The sequence below is a fragment of the Entelurus aequoreus genome, linkage group LG08 (assembly GCF_033978785.1).
Source record: "Entelurus aequoreus isolate RoL-2023_Sb linkage group LG08, RoL_Eaeq_v1.1, whole genome shotgun sequence".
NCBI lineage: Eukaryota > Metazoa > Chordata > Actinopteri > Syngnathiformes > Syngnathidae > Entelurus > Entelurus aequoreus.
This window is the reverse complement of record NC_084738.1, coordinates 54,032,755-54,054,822: the sequence shown is the minus strand read 5'-3', so window position 1 is coordinate 54,054,822 and position 22,068 is coordinate 54,032,755. Positions and strand designations below refer to the sequence as shown.

The 22,068-nt window shown below is 40.1% G+C and overlaps 1 protein-coding gene and 4 non-coding genes across 5 annotated transcripts; all 5 read right to left on the bottom strand.

The window, feature by feature from the left end:
* Positions 1-10,248: 10,248 nt before the first annotated feature.
* LOC133656031 (large ribosomal subunit protein eL8) lies at positions 10,249-20,374 on the bottom strand. The gene is made up of 8 exons (XM_062056787.1): positions 20,348-20,374; positions 19,526-19,646; positions 19,194-19,343; positions 18,877-19,017; positions 10,931-11,010; positions 10,609-10,739; positions 10,472-10,541; positions 10,249-10,388 (listed from the first exon to the last, which is right to left on the bottom strand). The coding sequence occupies exons 1-8, from the start codon at positions 20,348-20,350 to the stop codon at positions 10,284-10,286; spliced, it is 801 nt and encodes a 266-aa protein (XP_061912771.1). The 5' UTR covers positions 20,351-20,374; the 3' UTR covers positions 10,249-10,283.
* On the bottom strand, positions 10,811-10,887 carry LOC133656468 (small nucleolar RNA SNORD36). The gene has a single exon (XR_009827147.1). It is a non-coding gene; the product is annotated as a small nucleolar RNA SNORD36 (small nucleolar RNA).
* Positions 11,082-11,151, bottom strand: LOC133656458 (small nucleolar RNA SNORD36). Its single transcript, XR_009827137.1, has one exon. It is a non-coding gene; the product is annotated as a small nucleolar RNA SNORD36 (small nucleolar RNA).
* On the bottom strand, positions 19,088-19,158 carry LOC133656461 (small nucleolar RNA SNORD24). Its single transcript, XR_009827140.1, has one exon. It is a non-coding gene; the product is annotated as a small nucleolar RNA SNORD24 (small nucleolar RNA).
* On the bottom strand, positions 19,409-19,483 carry LOC133656459 (small nucleolar RNA SNORD24). Its single transcript, XR_009827138.1, has one exon. It is a non-coding gene; the product is annotated as a small nucleolar RNA SNORD24 (small nucleolar RNA).
* Positions 20,375-22,068: the final 1,694 nt, after the last annotated feature.

Genomic DNA, 22,068 nt, shown 5'->3' with positions numbered 1-22,068 from the left:
CTCCTCCAAACGTTCCCAGTTCACCCGCACTACACGGTTGGGTTTGCCAGGTCTGTCCAGAGGTTTCCCCCGCCATCTAACCCAACTCACCACCAGATGGTGATCAGTTGACAGTTCAGCCCCTCTCTTCACCCGAGTGTCCAAGACATACGGCCTCAGATCAGCTGATACGATTACAAAATCGATCATTGATCTTTGGCCTCGGGTGCTCTGGTACCAGGTACACCTATGAGCATCCTTATGCTTGAACATGGTGTTTGTTATCGCAAGTCCGTGACTAGCACAGAAGTCCAATAACAATCCACCACTCAGGTTCAGATCAGGGAGACCGTTCCTCCCAATCACGCCAGTCCAAGTATCACTGTCATTGCCCACGTGCGCGTTGAAGTCCCCCAGCAAGACTATGGAATCCCCTGCCGGCGCCCCATACAGGACCCCATGCAAGGTATCCAAGAAGGCCGAATACTCTGAACTCTTGTTTGGTGCGTATGCACAAACAACAGTCAGAGTTTTCCCCCCTCCAACCCTAAGGCGAAGGGAGGCGACCCTCTTGTCCACCGTACAGGCACTCAGCCGGGGACTCGTGAGTATCCCCACACCCGCCTGTGCCCTCACACCCTGAGCAACTCCAGAAGTGAACAAGGTCCATCCCTTGTCCAGGAGTGTGGTTTCAGAGCCCTTGCTATGCGTAGAGGTAAGCCCCACCAGATCCAACCGGTAGCGCTCCACCTCTCGCACCAGCTCAGGCTCCTTCCCCACCAGCGTAGAGACGTTCCACGTCCCGAAAGTCAGCCTCTGCTGCCCTGAATTGGTCCGTCTGGAGCCTCCACTTTCACTGCCATCCACTTGGCAGCGCACCCGACCCCACTGGTTCCGACCGCGGGTGGTGGGCCCACGTGGCGGAGAAGATGGTGTGTCCACGTAGCTTCTTCGGGCTGTGCCCGGCCGGGCTCCGTGGCTAGCCCGGCCACCAGGCGCTCGCTGACGAGCCCTACCTCCAGGCCTAGCTCCGGAGGAGGGCCCCCGGCTTCCTCCGGGCCGGGTAACGCATCCTCTTTTAGTGTAGTTCATGGGGGGTATCGTAACCCTGATGGGGGGGGGGGGCATTCGGGTGCTACACCTTGCCCAAGGGTGACCCGGAACTATGTAAGGCAGGGGCGTTCAACTCCCTGAGGCTTAAAGGCCTACTGAAATGAATTTTTTTTATTTAAACGGGGATAGCAGATCTATTCTATGTGTCATACTTGATCATTTCGCGATATTGCCATATTTTTGCTGAAAGGATTTAGTATAGAACAACGACGATAAAGATTGCAACTTTTGGTATCTGATAAAAAAAAGGCTTGCACCTACCGGAAGTAGCGTGACGTAGTCAGTTGAACATATACGCAAAGTTCCCTATTGTTTACAATGATGGCCGCATGAAGTGAGAGAGATTCGGACCGAGAAAGCGACAATTTCCCCATTAATTTGAGCGAGGATGAAAGATTTGTGGATGAGTAAAGTGCAAGTGAAGGACTAGTGGGGAGTTGAAGCTATTCAGATAGGGAAGATGCTGTGAGAGCCGAGGGTGACCTGATATTCAGCTGGGAATGACTACAACAGTAAATAAACACAAGACATATATATACTCTATTAGCCACAACACAACCAGGCTTATATTTAATATGCCACAAATTAATCCTGCATAAAAACACCTGCGTGTTTGTTATGCTAGCTCCTAGCTCCTCTGCTAGCTCCTAGCTCCATAGAACACGCCAATACAATTCAAACACCTGATCAACACACACAATCACTCAGCCCAAAAGACAGTTTACCTAACCCAAGGTTCATAAAGCTTATATATTTTTAAAAAGTTACGTACGTGACGCGCACATACGGTCAAGTTATCGAATGTTTAGCAGCCAAGGCTGCATACTCACGGTACCTGATATTCAGCTGGGAATGACTACAACAGTAAATAAACACAAGACATATATATACTCTATTAGCCACAACACAACCAGGCTTATATTTAATATGCCACAAATTAATCCTGCATAATAACACCTGCGTGTTTGTTATGCTAGCTCCTAGCTCCTCTGCTAGCTCCTAGCTCCATAGAACACGCCAATACAATTCAAACACATGATCAACACACACAATCACTCAGCCCAAAAGACCGTTCACCTAACCCAAGGTTCATAAAGCTTATATATTTTTAAAAAGTTACGTACGTGACGCGCACATACGGTCAAGTTATCGAATGTTTAGCAGCCAAGGCTGCATACTCACGGTACCTGATATTCAGCTGGGAATGACTACAACAGTAAATAAACACAAGACATATATATACTCTATTAGCCACAACACAACCAGGCTTATATTTAATATGCCACAAATTAATCCTGCATAATAACACCTGCGTGTTTGTTATGCTAGCTCCTAGCTCCTCTGCTAGCTCCTAGCTCCATAGAACACGCCAATACAATTCAAACACATGATCAACACACACAATCACTCAGCCCAAAAGACCGTTCACCTAACCCAAGGTTCATAAAGCTTATATATTTAAAAAAAGTTACGTACATACGCAAAAAAAAGCCAAAGCTGCATACTCACAGTAGCACGTCTGCGTCTTTGTCATCCAAATCAAAGTAATCCTGGTAAGAGTCTGTGTTGTCCCAGTTCTCTACAGGCGTCTGTGTATCCAAATCAAAAGTCCTCCTGGTTAGAGTCTCTGTTATCCGAGTTCTTCCATCTTGACTGCATCTTTCGGGAATGTAAACAAAGAAGCGCCGGCTGTGTACTGTTGTGGCTGACTACGTTCGAAAAATACGTCCATTTCGCACCGACAACTTTCTTCTTTGCTTGCTTGGCTTCCTTCTCCATAATGCAATGAACATGATTGAAACAGATTCACGAACACAGATGTCCAGAATACTGTGGAATTATGAAATGAAAACAGAGCTTTTTCGTATCGGCTTCAATGTGGAAGGCATACCCGTGTTCGCCGGGCTACGTCACGCGCATACGTCATCCGCAGAGGCGTTTCGAACCGGAAGTTTAGCGGCAAATTTAAAATGTCACTTTATAAGTTAACCCGGCCGTATTGGCATGTGTTATAATGTTAAGATTTCATCATTGATATATAAACTATCAGACTGCGTGGTCGGTAGTAGTGGGTTTCAGTAGGCCTTTAATACAAGCCCACATACCAGTGCAATGAATGTAGTTACCAATATTGTTAATTATCAATTGATTTTGAACACACAACTGAATTTCGTATGAGTCCATGTTCGATTAGTGCTCGTATAGATGGCTCGGTGGTGCCTCAGGCTGATGGCCTGCCGACACCTCGTTGGGCTTTTGGCTGCCTTGGACAAGAAAGAGATCCACTCAAACAGGCCACTCTTCTTGGGGTGTGGTTCAGTCCATTGGGCAGACTGTTCAGTGGCCGGTGCGTGCTGGCCGAAATTGGGGAAAACTCAGGTAGAGTTGGAGCTGTGGGGGCTATGGGGAAGGCTGGGGAAGAGTATGGGGCTTGGGGCTTTGGTCCAGGCCCTCGGCTTGCTTCAGGGCCTCCTTCCACAGCTGCTGGAGTCCCAACGGACACATATTGGCTGGCAACCTTAGTCGTTCTCGTCATTGCTGGCAAGGTGTTGTCTCTCCTCTCGGTTCCTTCCAGTCAGGTATCGGGTGTTGGTCCTGGATTGGCTTTGACCGTGCCCCTCTTTGCGAGTGCAAGGGAATCTGGAGTGGCTGCTTTCATCCTCAAATCTGCACAGAGGAACTGGCACACAAATTCTACATTTTGCAAACTTACCATTTTGGTCTCATGGTCTTTCCACCTTCCTAGGAAGCTGCTGGTCCTGAGAAGTGCTGATCTTGTGACTGAAGAAGATTAACCTGTTTTCTTAAATTAGGTGCCGTTGTTTGACCTAATCTTTTTGGGGAAACCATGTCGGGATATTAGATAATTCACAAAACATTTAATTACTGAATTGGCACCCTCCTTTGAGGTTAGGGTTGCTTCCGCCAACCACTGCAATTGTCAATCTAAATCATTACGTTCCTTTATCCTTGTTTGATTGATCATATCGATTAAATAAACCTCAACACGCTCAAACTTGACCCAATCCAAACTCACCTCCCCCCTCTGTCCCTCTCACAGGGACAGTGTTAGTCATAGTAATAGTAATAGTAATAGTAGTAGTAATATTAGTAGTTTCAGAAACATCCAAGAAAAAGAAAAGGCCAGCAAGAACAGAGGCGGAGGACAGGTCATGTTTGAGGTCACTGTTCGCTTTTGCAATAGTACTTTGATATTTTACAACACCTAGTGAATTATTGTGGCCTCAATAATTCACTAAATAGTTGTATTTAATTTAGTCTATCTATGATGGGACAATGCACAGAAATATTAAGTTCAGAAACAGATATGTTCTGTACCAGATTATATCTAAATAGCTACTTTCCATCTGTAGTCCCTGGCTACCTAAATTAAAGGGATCCAAAAATCAAGCAATAAAATTATGACACTAATTAATCATAATAAATATATACATTCATAGTAACCAAAAAAATAATCATACTGTAGCATGTAATCAGATTAAGAGAAGTCCTAAAATGCCCCTTCATGGACACATTCTTAATATACAATACAACCACACCTTATTTACATCATCACACAAAGACAATACATGCTCTTGTTCACATCTGTCATCATTCGTAACAACAACCAAGCTTTTAACAGCCATACCTCACAATTTACAACAAAAATGCTCTCATGGATAAATATAATACTCATTAAATTGATGTGTCAACATAATGCCCCTCTTAGTGACCGTGTGAGCAGCCTTGATTGCTCCAAAGCCACCTTTTAACTTCAAATTTTCTATTCCTTTTGTTATAACGTGGAGAAGGCTAATTGGTCTGTACATGCTCTGGTCTTCTTTATTTCCTGCTTCATGGATTTAATCATAGTAGCAGTTTCTCGACGTGGTAGGGAAAGTGTTTTCCGTTATTAATTTATTCATCAATCGTTGTTATACGAGCAATAATACAATCCTTATATGTTTTTAGGAAGATAGTGTCCAACCCATATATATATCTCTAGATCGCGAGTCTGATAATGCAGTGAAGATTTTGTTTAACTTTGTTTCATTTGTTAATTCTAAAATTAGTCCATCCTGAATAAATGACAATTATTTGCACTGATTTTGAGGGACTTTTTATTCAGGGTTTGTACAGACTGGATGAAATGTTCATTAAAATTATTACTTATGTCCAGACTGTCTGCGATAGTAGCGCAATTGATATTTAATGTTATAGTGTTGTTTCTTGTTTGCTCTCTTTCCGTAAGTTTGTATCTGGTTTTCCATAACTTTCTAATGTTCCCTTTTGCAGCTTTGATTAATTCTAAGTGAAAGTCAGCCTTAGACTTCCGCATAAACATTGTAACTTTGTTCCTCCAAACTTTTAAATCATACGATCTGTATTTAGACCTGTTATAATTGCTCTTATGAGAGCTGAATCCTCATGTCTTTATTAGAATCCAATGGTATTTTTATTTTAGCACTCTTCTTTCTGGTTTTGTATTCGTGTATTTACAGATGTTCTCTTTGATTTTTGTCATCCAATTGTAATTCTAGTAGGGCTGCTTATCATTTGTATCATGTAGAAGCCGTTTATAATATCCTTAAGTTTCTTTCTACGTGTTTTATTTAACCAGTCCAAATGTATGTATTGATATTTAAATGTTTATTTATCCATATACAGTATATTTTATTTGTCCTATTATCAAAACCAACCTGTCAGCCTTCTCTTCAGATTGCGTACAGCTGTCCACTATATATATTTATATATAGTTTTTTTTAAATTTATTTATTTATTTTTTATTCTTTAAACCTAGCTCAATGCTAAACTAATCCAATGCTATGCTAACTCAATGCTAACCTAGCTCAATGCTAACCTAGCTCAATGCTATCCTAGCTCAATGCTAACCTAGCTCAATGCTATGCTAACAGTGTCACACCTCTTCGGCCCACGCCTCACGCAGCTGTCACTCACACAGCCTCGTCACACGCACACATCCCTTATCTTAAAATGTCTTCCAGCAGGGCCTCCTTTTTTTTTTTTCTTTTTTTTTTTTCAAACCACAGTGTCACACAGTTACAATCACCAGCACAGTTAAAAGTAAATGCAATAGACAACTATTTTTCTCATCCAGAAGCATAGCTGTATCATATCAGAACCTTAATAATAAGAACAACATTTATCATTCACTCTTAGATGGACAAATAGTCAAGTTTAAGGAGGGTATTCTGGACTTCCCTGCTTAGGCTGCTGCCCCCGCGATCCAACCTCAGAGAGCGGAATAAGATAATTAAATGGATAGATCATTCACTCATATGTTTTCTGTACATAAACTTTGTCTACTTTCTCACACGCACACACATTTTAGACAATTTCCCAACTTTTACAGATAGCGGGGCTGTGAGAAAAAGCGTGAAGGGAGGTTGCGAGAGGGGGGGAAGAAAAGGAAGGGGGGAATTAAACCAGATAAGAAACCAGGTGCTACACAAAAGTTATTAAATTATGCATATATCTAAATGTACCAACATAAACTGACTCACTCAATACACACACATTTCAGCATTCATCATTATACACACACATTGTTAAATTACAATACCACCCCATTGTCCGGACAAATATAAACAACTAATGCATGCGTGCTTTTGTGGAATCGGCCGTCTCATATCACAAAAACCAGGTTCCATCATTGCTCATAAAACGGCGATTAACCCGTTTCATTGGAGCAGCACCTGCGTTATCCTTCCTGACCAACACGGATAATCGGCCAAAGGCGCTGTAGAATTACCAGGAATCACCCACCAATCCTACAGTACATCGTGTCTGGTCAGTCCATATAGTTTCACCAAGGCTCTACCATACGGAGCCCTTAACTCTATCCATCTATACTGCAGCAAATTTCCAAATTCGTGACAACTTGGCACAGTTGATCTCCTTTACCGGAGTCACTGAACGATCACCTTATATCAGGCTTTTTACCCGGCTGCAGTTTCCACATAGACAGATACGTAGGACCTTCATAGACGTCATAAATTTGTGTGGGCCAAATGTCACACCAGTTAGCCAACCTTGCCTTAAATTTCGCTGTGTCCAACTCCGGCTAACCTAATGTACTTGCAGAAAAAAGCATCCTCTGCCAACAACGACAGAGGATGAAGTGGTTAAAAGAAATTTTTCGTCTCACATCGTCTATGCTTCAAAAACACTCCAAACCACCAAAATTATATCAACAATCCCCTTATGTTAAAAACAATAAATCACAAGTTTTCAACAAACACACAGACAAATTATCACATACAAAACAACTCAATCCAACCATAATTTACCCCATTCCAGGTTGTTTTTGGAGAACCTTACTAAACCTATCTTTTATCAAAAATAGATTCAACAATTAGTCTTATCGATCCGGCTCTCTCCAGGCAGAAAATGTTTACACTTTAAGCAAAACGCTTACCTTGTGATGCGCGCGTGCAACACACTGTCTGCCTGACAGAGAGAGCGGGTGCGGCTGTCGACCTGTAGCTTCTGTGCCATCCTGTTCGTGACGCCAATTTGTGTAGTGGATTGTCCGAAGCTTAAACAGGCAACAAAAGTAGTTTAGTACAACAAATTTATTTACCCATTATCAGAAGAGCAGGTTGAATTAAGTTGGCCGTGCAGACAGACCACATGTTACTCCGGAGTAAACAAGACACACACAAGCCAAAATCACTGTCGAGTTCCGGTCTTCTGCCATTTTTTATATGTCTCTTGTGCGTCATTGTTTGTTATCTAATGCGTCATGATTGTTTTGTTTTGGTTTTGTCTGTTCCAAAACAACCTTGTATCTCTTAGTCATATTTGGAAATTCTAAACATTCTGTAGACAGGTTGGCACAACTCCATATTCACCTTTGTCCCACTGGTCCATTCAATGGCACAAAATGGAAGAGAATTGAAAATAAGCGGACATTCTTATTAGACATGCAATATAGGTCAAAGGTCAGAAATTCTACTACACTTCCAAACAAGAAAGAGGTTTTATCACATCAACGTCAGACTAACAGTCCTTTAAATCTCATTAATACCACAGAAAAGGCAAACTGTCATTCTCCGGACACGATTAAGGCTTAAATAATGTCAAACACGTAGTGTTACAATAACCATGAAGATAAAGTGTTTGTCTTACACCTAGTAATTCGCTGTGGACAGACGAAGCCAAGCAATGCAGGTTTTGGAGCGGTGCGCGCTCCCGTGAAGGAAATCCAATTTTGGCAGGCAATCACATTTTGGCACAACACCGGGACCCTTTGTTGGGCTGCGAGCGCCCTCCACAAAGCCGCTTAAAAAATACTTGTTTCTCAGCAGTGGTCCGTATGGACCGGAGCAGTACTCAGTTGTAATACACTTTTTCACCATATCAAACAGAAATCCGGAGCTGGTTTGTTTCTTAAAACAAGTGCACAAATTATGACATATGACAATTTGCACTTTCATTTTTATAGTTTATTTTAGAAACATATGTATGATTCAGTTAGAATGCAGTTCTTTTAGCATTTCATTATTATATGTACATTTATTTTTCATGAATCCCTTGTAAATATTATTAATTTGATCAGTATTTATTAGGGGTGTGGGAAAAAAATCGATTCGAATTCAAATCGCGATTTTCACGTTGTACGATTTAGTATTGATTCTCATTTTTCCAAAATCGATTTTGACAAAACATTTTTTACATTTATTTTATTTTATTATTATTTTTATTAATCAATCCAACAAAATAATACAAAGCAATATCATAACAATGCAATCCAATTCCAAAACCAAACCCGACCCAGCAACACTCAGAACAGCAATAAACAGAGCAGGCGTGGCGAAGTTGGTAGAGTGGCCGGGCCAGCAATCGGAGAGTTGCTGGTTACTGGGGTTCAATCACCACCTTCTACCATCCTAATCACGTCCGTTGTGTCCTTGGGCAAGACACTTCACCCTTGCTCCTGATTGCTGCTGGTTAGCGCCTTGCATGGCAGCTCCCACCATCAGTGTGTGAATAGATTAATGTGGAAATACTGTCAAAGCGCTTTGAGTACCTTGAAGGTAGAAAAGCGCTATACAAGTATAACCCATTTATCATTATTATTAATTGTGAGGAGACACAAACACGACACAGAACAATCCAAAAGTAGTGAAACAAAAATGAATATTAACGGTATCAATATTAGTAACAATTTCAACATAGTGATTAAAAATCCCTCATTGACATTACATTTATAAAAAATAAATAAATAAAAAAGAATAGTGTTACAGTGGCTTACACTTGCATCCAATCTCATAAGCTTGACAACTGTGTCCAATATTTTCACAAAGATAAAATAAGTCATATTTTTGGTTCATTTAATAGTTAAAACAAATTTACATTATTGCAATCAGTTGATAAAATATTGTCCTTTACAATTATAAAGCTTTTTACAAAAATCTACTACTCTGCTTGCATGTCAGCAGACTGGGGTAGATCCTGCTGAAATCCTATGTATTGAATGAATAGAGAATCGTTTTGAATCGGGAAAATATCGTTTTTGAATCGAGAATCGCGTTTAATTGAAAAAATCTATAATCGAATCGTGACCCCTAAAATCGATATTGAATCGAATCGTGGGACACCCAAAGATTCGCAGCCCTAATATTTATATTGTAATCAGCCTGACCATCTGACATTTCATATAATTTGAGTTTATCCTGTTTAACAGTAGGTAGGTTTGATATCATTGAATGATTAAAATCAAGATGACTAATTCAGTGTTGTGTGCCCCCAGCTGCTTTTGTAGTAAAGTTGGGACTTCAGGTAAAAAGAGGTAAGAATCTGTTTTAGTAAACAGATGTGTATTTTCCAGAGGTTCAACTTTATAAAAAAATGACTGTTCAGGCCAAATTTGAATGGCACTTAGTCTTGTGCAAAAGTGCACACCTGTCATACATGCACACACGCGAGATTAAAACTGAGGATTCAAAAATGGATGCTATGGTTTCTTTATTCCTGTTAAACTGGTGAGGGAAATCTTAATGTTCTCAATGCGTATATTTTGTCATCTTGTAAAGCAGAGCACTCCAGTTATCCACCTCAACGCTGTTAAGCGTCACAAACCAACAATAATTAATCTCAACCTGCCAAAGTCAATATGACAAAAACAAGCCATTTTTTTAGAACATATTTTTTTTATTCCAAACAATTTAGCCAAGCTTGGTTGCCAGCTCCTTGGCCTTTGCCCTCTCCAGCTTGGCGACGCGAGCAGTGGATTTGGGCCCCAAGATGTTGCCTCCCCAGTGACGACGGATCTACAGAAGTTATCAAAAACAAAGTGTTCAACACTGACGATCATACTCCATTTTCATTAAGAGTCAGCAGAATAAAAGCTTACCTCTTCATATCTTTCGTTGTAGTTGGTCTTGATTGCTTCCACAAGCTTGGCAAGTGCACCTTTATCCTCTCTGGAAGAATAAATGTTCCATTAGCTTATTAAAAGACATGACGGGAGGCAAAAAGACGTGTGCTTACGGGTTGGTCTGTGTGAAGGCCACGGAGGTGCACGTTTTCCTGTGCACCAGCTTGCCCAGGCGAGCTTTGCCCTTCACGATGCAGTAAGGGACGCCCATCTTGCGGCACAGAGCGGGCAGGAAAACCACCAGCTGGAAAAGGCAAGGAAACGCCAGGTCAGCATACTGAACATCCACTGTTACATAGTTATTTAAAATGGTCTCTTGCTCAGGGTTAAAAAGCTCGTATGTTTTTATCAACATAGAAGATTCAGGTGAAGAAATTCAAACATCATTGCAGTGATCGTTCCTCCAAAAGACGAGTGAAATTTAACAAATTTTACCTCAATGGGGTCTACGTCGTGGGCAATGACTACCAGCTGGGCTTTCTTGCTCTCCACCAGGGAGGTGACAGTGTTGATACCTGGAAAATAAAAGAACATTTGTGAGGGAGGTAAAGTGTGGTGTTGAGTCTTCTTGTAGACATGCTGGCCAGTAGCTCAGGGTTAAAAAGCTAAAAACATCATGTGTCAGGTGAAGAAATTCAAGTAATCATCGCATACAAGCCACTTCGGTACAACACGAGGCTTTGTCCACACAACCTATGTTTACTTCATGCTTTTTGACCACAGGGCACATTATCACAGAAAAAAGCGATCATTTTTGCTATATAACGTGTAATTTAAGTCTAACATCTTTTACTAGGGCTTCACAATTAATCAAATTTTAATTTGATTTCGTCAGCGATAGACATTTAACAAGCAGGCTCCGCTGCATATCAATTTACCGTATTTTCCGCACCATAAGGCGCCCCGTGTTATTAGCCGCACGTTCAATGAACGGCATATTTCAAAACTTTGTTTACCTATTAGCCGCCCCGTGCTATTAGCCGCACCTACGCTACGCTAAAGGGAATGTCAACAAAACAGTCAGATAGGTCAGTCAAACTTTAATAATATATTACAAACCAGCGTTCTAACAATTCTGTTCACTCCCAAAATGTAATGTCCAAATGTGCAATCACAAAAATAGTAACACTCAAAATAGTGCAGAGTAATAGCAACATCAATAACTCAACGTTGCTCATACGTTAGTGTCACACAACACACAAAATAAACATTTAAAGCTCACTTTCTGAAGTTATTACTCATCCACAAATCCATCGAATTATTCTTCATCGGTGTGCTTCACTTGTTTTTTGGCACCATCTGTGAAGTGGACGCGCATGCAGTCGTAGATCAACAGGGACGTAGCTGCGTGAAAAAAGTCACCCGGTGTCTTCGCTTATCTTTTCTTCATCCATCTATCCCTTCGAGTTAGCTTTTATGATGACGCCGGCTGGGAAGTTCTCTTTTGGCAAGGTCTTCCTTTTGAATATCACCGTGGGTGGAAGTTTCTGGCCGTTAGCATGGCAAGCTAGCTAGCTCACGGTGAAGGACGACTTCTCATTGCCTGTGGTGCGAATATTCACCGTACGTGTTCCCGTTGTATCCACAGTGCGGTTCACATGAATATCAAAAGTCAGTGGAACCTTGTACGCGTGTCTCTTAGTAGGAGACATTTTGTGGTCTTTATAGAAACACACAAATGAAATGAAACGTAATATCCGCGCGCTTCTTCTACGGGGGCGGGTGCTCACCTTGGCGGTTGCTTACAGTAGAAGAAGAAGCGCTTCCTCTTCTATGGAGCGGTTGCTTACCGTAGAAGAAGAAGCGCTTCCTCTTCTACGGGGAAAAAAGATGACGGCTGTTTAAAGTAGTTGCGAGACCTAAACTTTATGAAAATAAATATTAATATTAATCCATATATAAGGCGCACTGGGTTATTAGCCGCACTGTCAGCTTTTGAGAAACATTGTGGTTTTTTAGGTGCGGCTTATGGTGCGGAAAATACGGTAAGCATTTTCACAACCAACAGTCAGCCAACCTCCAGGGGGCGACCGAAAGACATTGGACTCATGTAAGAGGAGTAAGAGGGTGACTGACAGTTGATCAGCCGGCCGCCTGTAGCTACCGAATATTTGGAAAAATTATTGAAACAGGTTAAGCATTAAAACACTTCCCTTATTTCCTCAACTTGAAGCCAATAATCCCAATAGATTTATGTATGTTGCTCACAGAGCGGCTGCCCGCCACCGGGGAAAAGCCCCGACGTACAGACTAGCCTAACATTAACCGTGCACCAAGGGACTCCATATCCATCCACCTCTCAAAGACACGCATAAATAACAGATGTCATACGTTTCATTTAACAAAGACAAGCAGTAGAAAATGGATGGATTAATGGATGTCCTATAAACTGAACAGTACAGTGTTCTTTGTAGTTTGTGTCTTTTGGGCATGATCTCATTTTTCACTAGTTTGCACTTTATGACCGCACTCTGCAATGGCATATTTATTTTTAGTTTGCCTTTTTGTAAATTGTATTTTATAACTGATAAACTATTTTTAATTCAATTTCATTTTGAAATTAACACCCAATTAACACACTGTTTAAAATAGAAAGGACAATAAAAATGTTTTACATAATATAATCGTAATTTCAATACTGTTAAAAATAATTTTATTTTGGCCATAATCCTGCAACTTTATCCTTTCCTACTTACCTACTTTTATGCACTGGAATTATGCCTTGAACAAAAAAAAGTTTGCTCACGCAATAGTAGGTTTAAACACCACCTGCAGTCAGCTGGGATAGACTCCAGCTCAGTGAATAAATGATACAATTACATTTATATTAAACAAAAAGGTGCCTGAATCACATTAACTGATGTGTTCTATTCTGCTGTTTCACCACAATTTTTCCTAATACGCCAACTTTTTTCTCCCAACCTTATTTGTAGTCGTTCTGATTACCTTTTAAAAAAGCTGTCTGTTAAATTTGTTGTTCGAGGAGCGCATGATGTCTTCATTGCATACACGAACGCTGTGTCTCACATTGGTATTATTTGGAACAGTGTTTAACCATAGGGAACACTGGTGGGCTGCAAATACCCCCTAGTGGACCACCTAAATTCTCTGTTGTAATACACTTTTCAACCACTTGTGGCAGTAATGACAATAACAGGAAAAAGTCTGGAGGTAGTCAAGAGTTTCTAAAGTGCAAAAATTACGACTAAAGTGATAAGGCTGTCTTTTCATTTGAATTTTTATTGACAGTTTAGTTAGTAAACATTCATTAACTTAGTTTATTTATACGCAACAAAACTATGTAAACTTATTTTTCATCAGATTTTATGAGTCCCTTCTTATGCAGTATATTTGATTAGTACCGTATTTTTCGGACTGTAAGTCAGTTTTTTTTATAGTTTGGCCGGGGGTGCAACTTATACTCAGGAGCGACTTGTGTGAAATTATTAACACATTACCGTAAAATATCAAATAATATTATTTAGCTCATTCACGTAAGAGACTAGACGTATAAGATTTCATCGGATTTAGCGATTAGGAGTGACAGATTGTTTGGTAAACGTATAGCATGTTCTATATGTTAGTTATTTGAATGACTCTTACCATAATATGTTACGTTAACATACCAGGCACGTTCTCAGTTGGTTATTTATGAGTCATATAACGTACACTTATTCAGCCTGTTCACTGTTCTTTCTTTATTTTAAATTGCCTTTCAAATGTCTATTCTTGGGGTTGTGTTTTATCAAATAAATTTCCCCCAAAAATGCGACTTGTTTTTTTTCCTTCCTTATTAGGCATTTTCGGCCGGTGCGACTTATACTCCGGAGCGACTTATGGTCCGAAAAATACGGTACTCTTTTTTAATCAGCCTGACCTTAGACCAGGGGTGGGCAATTAATTTTCACCGGGGGCCGCATAAGCAACCCGAGCACTGCTGGAGGGCCACACGACAATATTTCAATTAAATTTTGCTCAATATTATTTTTGATATACCGTAAGATAAATAATAATGATAATAATAATAATTAGTAATAATAATAATAATAATTTAACCTAACTTTATACAAAAGCAGATTGCTTTTGATGGTCACTTTATCCTGCATTATCCAACATTTTTCCCCATCAGATTTGGACAACCATCTGTTAAAAATAGTTTTTAATCATATTTATTTTATATTGTTTTTTGTATTGGTTTTATATGTAATTGTTTTTTTCTTTTTATTCAGTCATTGGTGGAGCTAAGGATAATATTTGAATATTGTTTTTAATATTGTTGTGCAGCACTTTGGAAACATTTTGTTGTTTAAATGTGCTATATAAATAAAGTGGATTGGATTGTCACACCTGCCAGCTTGTCCCATTTCAGTCCTAACATGTCCAAACACGCATTTACCTATGTGAACAAGTCATTACCTGTGGTTGTCTCTTTAATTGACTGCATGGCTGCCAGCTACTCCGTGATTTGAAAGTCTGCAGTTATCCCACGTAAGAAGAAGAGCAGCTGGGCGGTGTCACGTACATCACAGATCTCATCCAAAGTTAGCGAAAAACAGTCCATGTCTCCGGGCATATCAGCGCAACAGAGTCCAATAAGCACTCCTTAATGAACTCTCCGTCAGAAAACGCCTTACTTTTTCTGGCGCTTTTGTGAGAAATGACAAAACTTCTCGTGACGGCTGCATCTCTGGGGGTGTGAAATATGGCAAAAAGTCCTTGTTGGGTTTGCAGTTTTACCATCAACGAATCAGCCTCCCTTGGTTGACTTTCTGTCTTCATCAGACAGATTCCGGTATTTTCCCTCATGTTTCTTCGTGTAGTGGCGATTCAAATGATATTCTTTAAACACAGCAAGCTGTGTACCACAAATTAAGCACACGGCTTTACCATTAATTTATGTAAAGAAATACTTGCCAGTCCAAAACACGCCATTCGTCATCAACTTTTCTTTTTTTAGCGTCTCATCACTTGTCTCTATGCACCTTCACTCACAGGTTCTCCCCGGACATATGGCATAAATAACACATTTCAAAATAAAAGCAGCACAGTTGTATTGCGCGCGCACGACATAGATGTTTTTTAAACTTTATTTTGTAAATTGTTATTGCGCCGTTCAATTCACTCACAATCGCACACGTGCATACGTCCACACGGAAGTAATACAAATAACGCTTTTCAAAACAAAAGCAGCACCGTTGTATTGCACACTCGACAGAGATACTTTTTGAAATGTATTTTGTAATTTATGATTGGCCTCACGCGGGCCGGACAGGGATGCGCAAAGGGCCGGATGCGGCCCGCACAATGCCCAGGTCTGCCTTAGACTAAGGTTTATGTGCTGAATAAATAATTGTGATTAGCACATAGTTTTATATAATTTGACAAGGCTGTAAACTAAATAGGCTTTACACAAATATTGAATATGAATAAATTCAAGGCTATGATTACTAATTCAGTGTTAATATTTGAGTGGGCCTCTCTGGAGTGGATAAGTTACATTAAGAACCCTTGATTATGAGTATTTGTTTTGATTTCTATTATTAAACGTGCGCAATTTCTGACTACACTACAGGTGTGCATGTATAAAATCAGGCCGGGTCTCTGCTCCTTCTAGCCAAGGCACAACTGGGTGCGATTGAGTGCGCTTACACTTGTCAAACACTTTGCAATGATTGCAGATGTACAAACACACCCTAAATGCATAGCTCTTCCATAGTGGAGAATCTAGCTGGACGGTAAAACAATATCAAAATATATATCACGATAAACATGTACTGTCAAAATATATAAAAAAATGTGTTGAATTATATTTGCTCTTTGATGGAAGAAACTGTTGTGAGACAAGGTTGGTTGCATGACTAAAGGCACTCGCTCTCTGGTAACAGTTGTAACTCAAGTTTGTTGCGCCATCTTGTTTCCCCAGTTGATTCTTGAATGAGAAAACAAACTACAAATGAGTGCTGCAGAGAGCAAAGAAATTGCCGATAAAACAAGAAAAGTCACCTCAGCAGTATGGCAGTTTTATGGATTTTTTGTGTCAGTGTGGTCTGTTAATTATGCAAAGCGCTTGTCCCCACCAAGACCGGTAATACCACACCAACTTAGCCTAGGCGATATCAGTTTTTTGTTGCAGACTATTTACTATTATTTTTTTCTTCTTTTGCTCTTTGCCCATTAGGAGCTTGCGCCGTCCCCCTACTTCTTTAGGGGCACAAGCAAAACATAGCTTATGCTAACGAGAGAGACGTTTTCAAAGAAAATAAGTGTTGTCTTTAGTTTGGTTTAGCTGCAACAGGTGTGGAACCAATAATTCCACAGTGTAAAGTTTGTTGGAAAAAAACAGCAGCACTACAAACTTATTTCAGCATCTGAAACCAGAGCCTCCAACCGAGTACGGGCAAAGCAACTCTTTACGAGGCGAACAAGACCGCAACAAAGAGTACGAGCTAAAAAGCAGCTTACTAGGGTGGGCTCATTTACACCAGTTATTTATTATGATACCATGTATGTTGAGAAAAAAGCACAATGCAGAGCGCAATCACTAAAGCAGTCACTGCACATCGCCAAGATGTGCGAATGAAAAAGCCTCTGTTTATCTACTTACTATATAACCCTCAATGTTTTACTTGATTTATTTGGATACAATGTATAATGCATAATTTTTATTTACAGAAGTATTAAGATAACACTAATAATCTCAAGGTTGGATACTATTTTGTTTACATGCAATTTGCAAAGCTACATTTTTGTTAACAGAAGTATTTTAATCACTACAAAGTAGGGCTGGGCGATAAAACAATAACAATATATATCGCGATAGACATGTGCTCAATATCAATAGAAAATTGGGCCGATAGAACGTTCGATAATTTCACTGAGTTCTGTTAGAAAAAAACAGGAAGAAAGGCGGAGCCGGAACCGCACGGCATTCTGGGGGTGTAGGCAGAGGAAGGCCTTTGGCCTCTCGACCTATCACGACCGAGCCTGAACCGAAAGGCATTCTGGGAAATGCTAACAAAAAAAAAAAAAAAGAAGCAACAACAGCTAGCTGACGACGAGGAGTGAAACAAAACGGGAATATGAGTGTGGCAGCACGAGAGGAAATTGTAAATAAAAAAGGAAACGTCACGTCACCAGTTTGGCAGTATTTTGGATTTTTTAAAATCCGATACGAATCAGAGTAATACTGTCTGCATACTTTGCAAGGTCGTCGTCCCGACCAAGTCTGGGAACACGACAAACTTATTTTACCACCTGAGCCGCTCTCACCCGCTGGAGTACAGCAGTATCAAACAGCCACAACCATCTACATCAGCCGGTGCAAGTGGAACAGCACCGAAGCGGCAACAACAGACAGCAACAGACAACAGACCACCATCGAGATGATGGTGGTCTGTTGTTGCCAGAGACAGTATTACTCGGCAGCAGTGCCATACGACAAAAATTCCAAACATTATAAAGAAATAACGGATGCAGTGGTGTATCAATTAGCGAAGGACATGCTACCGCTCAGCATAGTTGAGAAGTCTGGGTACAAGAATCTCATACACATGCTCAACCCCCGTTATGTTCTACCTGGCCGAAAGCACTTTTCCAAGACAGCTATTCCTAAGCTTTACACAATGTACAGGGAATCCGTAGAAAAGGAGATACTGAAGTTGGTTTGATTTTTCCATAAATGACTGAAGAGGGTAACAGGTTTGTTTTGTCACAGATGTTCAGACTCAAGTTTATTCCGATGTTTACAATATTCTGTAACACATGTTTGTTTCTGCTTGCTTAATGTGACTGTTATTTATTTGCATATATTGTTACCAATATGGCTTTAAAGCCTGAGTTGTACACTACTAATTTCTTAATTACAACACTTTGCACATTTTGTTGGATTAAGCATTTATTTAATGTCGATATTTGCACATCGACCAGTATTTTCATTTATTTGACTGTTTTTCATAATGCTGACCTCGTTCTAAAGGTTATATTTAAAATAAAAGTATTTAAATTCAGCCTTTTTTCTCCTGGTCTTTATTTAGAATAGGTTTTTTTTTTATTATCAATAATTATCGATATCGACTAATATGAAACACTTATATCGTGATACATTTTTTAGTCATATCGCCCAGCCCTACTACAAAGTATTGCTTACCAAGGGAAGCTCTAAATTTAGTTATTTGAAAAGCCTTGATAGCTGAGGGGGTTATAATCAGAGAAAGGTTACTTTTTTGTGGCCATTTAATATGTTTTTCTACTGGTCCTTATTTTTGACAGGTCATATAAAAGCACATGATACAGTTTTGAGCCATAGACCCCAGTGGAGAAGGTAGCACATGCGTAGACAAAGCCTCATATTTGTTGCAGATTTGATGTCCCACACTGCTCACCTGCACGGAGAACAGGGGGCCTCTTGGTAGGTGTATCACCCTTTCCGGCTGCCTTCTGCTCAGCGCGGGCCAGCAGCCTCTGTTTCTTCTCCTGCTTGGTCTCTGGTCTGTACTTATGGGCCAGCTTGAACAGCTGTGTGGCTGAAACAAACATTCACTTTTATATACATGTATCCGCAATTGGAAATTAGTGGTTATGTTAATGTTTAGATGCATCAGTGATCTTGGTGGAAATGTCAGCAGTAGTATTAAGATAGCAAATATTCTTTAACATCCTTTGCATGTCCTGATATTAAACACCACCCCACAAGACATACCGGTCTGGCGGTCGAGAGCCTGAGAGAACTGGTTGATGGCAGGGGGGACCTTTAGGCGCTTGTACAAGATGGAGCGCTGCCTCTGTAGGCGAACGTAGCGCGGCCATTTGACAAAGCGTGTCAAATCACGCTTGGGCTGAATATCCTGGCCTGCGGGAGAGCAAATGTTAGGAGTCTGACCACAACAAACCGCAGGAACGCATCATGCAAGAACATGCATCAGCGATCTTGGTGATAATAGTTGTCATCACTGAGATTAAGATAGCAAATATTCGCTTACATCATCTGCACCTTGCAGTCATTACACCATGTAACGTCATTGTTTAACTCACCAATGCCAAAGTTCTTTGGCTTCTTCTCAGAAAGGTGGTTGACTTCTTTCTTGGTCTCATGCTTCTTGGCCACCGAAGGGGCAGGTGCCACCTTCTTCCCCTTAGCCTTCTTTCCTTTGGGCTGACAGTCAAGACAAATTTAATAGGCCTCATCACAACCTTCCCAATACTTCAATCAGCATCAAGGCTGTAAAAGGAACTACTCAATTAGATCAATGGCATTAAACTTTTAACATTGCCAGGGGATGTTGTGGTTTGGTGAAGCTTCCTGAGGCAGATACAAATAAACAATGAAAATGGATGTGCGTTAAGCATATACTTTAACTTGTTTAACATTTCGTTGAATTAAAAGGCCCTAACAGGACGAATTACTTTAGCAAATAGTAAGTGACTGAGCAACTAGCAATTCCGTATGAAAACTACATGAGGCCTCGTCGTACTTTAAGTCGTGGTTCATGTACCAGTCCAACAGCTAAACGATAATGATTACAACTAAAACCAACGTACCGTCGATATATAGAGAAGGAAAGACAAAATAGGAACGCGAATATCCACTCAAATGACGTCTTTTCACCGCATGTCGGCATTAGCATTTAAGCTAGCGGCCGCAGTGCTGGCTACTAGCACCGGCACTACCTCAGAGGCTTTTCATCTAAGGTCCAAAAATAAACGCTATGGCGAACAATAACGACACATTTCTAAAGAACACGTTCCGCATGGTCAGTTGATCAATGTAACAGCATAAAAACACACATGGACACAAGGATGCAGACAGATACAACATGAAAGATAGTTCCACTGTGGAGAAGACTATGCACTCACCATGTCGGTTCAGGCAGAAAGGAGGAGCAGGGGCTGCTGGGAAACGTAAATACCGCGAGGTTTTCAGCCTGGCAACGTGATCTGCAAAGGGCAGATCTGGAATCAGATTATTCAAATATTTACAATTCTTTTCTTTTCTTTCTTTAGTTTATTTCGAACATGAACACACTTACATCATAATACATCACACAATTTCATATCATTTCATTTTACATAATGCCCGAAAAGGAGTAGGAAGAAGCAAATCTTATTTAATCCTACCCCTTTCCCACTTCAAAGCGTTTACCATTATATATAATCATTTACTGACCTTTTTATATAATAAAATAACATCTATGAATTAGTATGTACAACAGTTTTATAATATGTAATTAATTAATTGAGTCATTATTAACATACTGAGATTAAGAATATCTTATTTTCAATAAGGTTGGAAGTATTTCTCATAATTCTTCTTCTTTGTACTTTGTAGGCACTATTATTTTGAACAACCTCAATCATATCAGTACAATTTTTAACTTCTTTACTTAATCTATTCCATAATTTGATTCCACATACTGATATGATAAAAGTTTTAAGTGTTGTACGTGCATATAAATGTTTTAAATTATTTTTTCCTCTAAGGTTATATTTCTCCTCTTTAGTTGAGAAGAATTGTTGTACATTCTTTGGTAGCAGGTTATAGTTTGCTTTGTACATCATTTTAGCTGTTTGCAATTTTACCAAATCACCAAACTTTAATATTTTTGACTTAACAAATAAAGGGTTTGTATGTTCTCTATATCCAACATTATGTATTATTCTAACTGATCTTTTTTGTAACACGGTTAGCGAATGTAGCGCACATTTGTAGTTATTTCCCCATATTTCTGCACAATAACTCAGATATGGTAACACTAGCGGGCAGCACGGTGGCAGAGGGATTAGTGCGTCTGCCTCACAATACGAAGGTCCTGAGTAGTCGTGAGTTCAATCCTGGCCTCGGGATCTTTCTGTGTGGAGTTTGCATGTTCTCCCCGTGACTGCGTGGGTTCCCTCCGGGTACTCCGGCTTCCTCCCACCTCCAAAGACATGCACCTGGGGATAGGTTGATTGGCAACACTAAATTGGCCCTAGTGTGTGAATGTGAGTGTGAATGTTGTCTGTCTATCAGTGTTGGCCCTGCGATGAGGTGGCGACTTGTCCAGGGTGTACCCCGCCTTCCGCCCGATTGTAGCTGAGATAGGCTCCAGCGCCCCCCGCGACCCCGAAGGGAATAAGGGTAGAAAATGGATGGATGGATGGTAACACTAGCGAGCAGTAGAGAATATGAAGTGATTTTTGGCCCAGGACGTGTTTTGTTTTATTCATTATTGAAATGTTTTTTGCCACCTTATGTTGTATGTTTTGTATATGAGATTTCCAGTTCATTTGATCATCTATTAATACTCCCAAAAATCTGGTTTCTTTTACCCTTTTGATGTCTACTCCGTCTATTTGTATTTGTGTATGATGTTCTTTTCTACTATTACCAAATAGCATTATTTTAGTTTTACTGAGATTCAAAGATAGTCTGTTTTTGTCAAACCATCTTTTTAATTTGTTAATTTCTTCTGTTATTATTTGTATTATCTTCTGTGTGTTCTCTCCTGAACAAAAAGCAGTTGTATCGTCTGCAAATAAAACTAACTTTAAGTCCTTTGTAACTTTACAAATGTCGTTTATATAAAGATTAAACAATC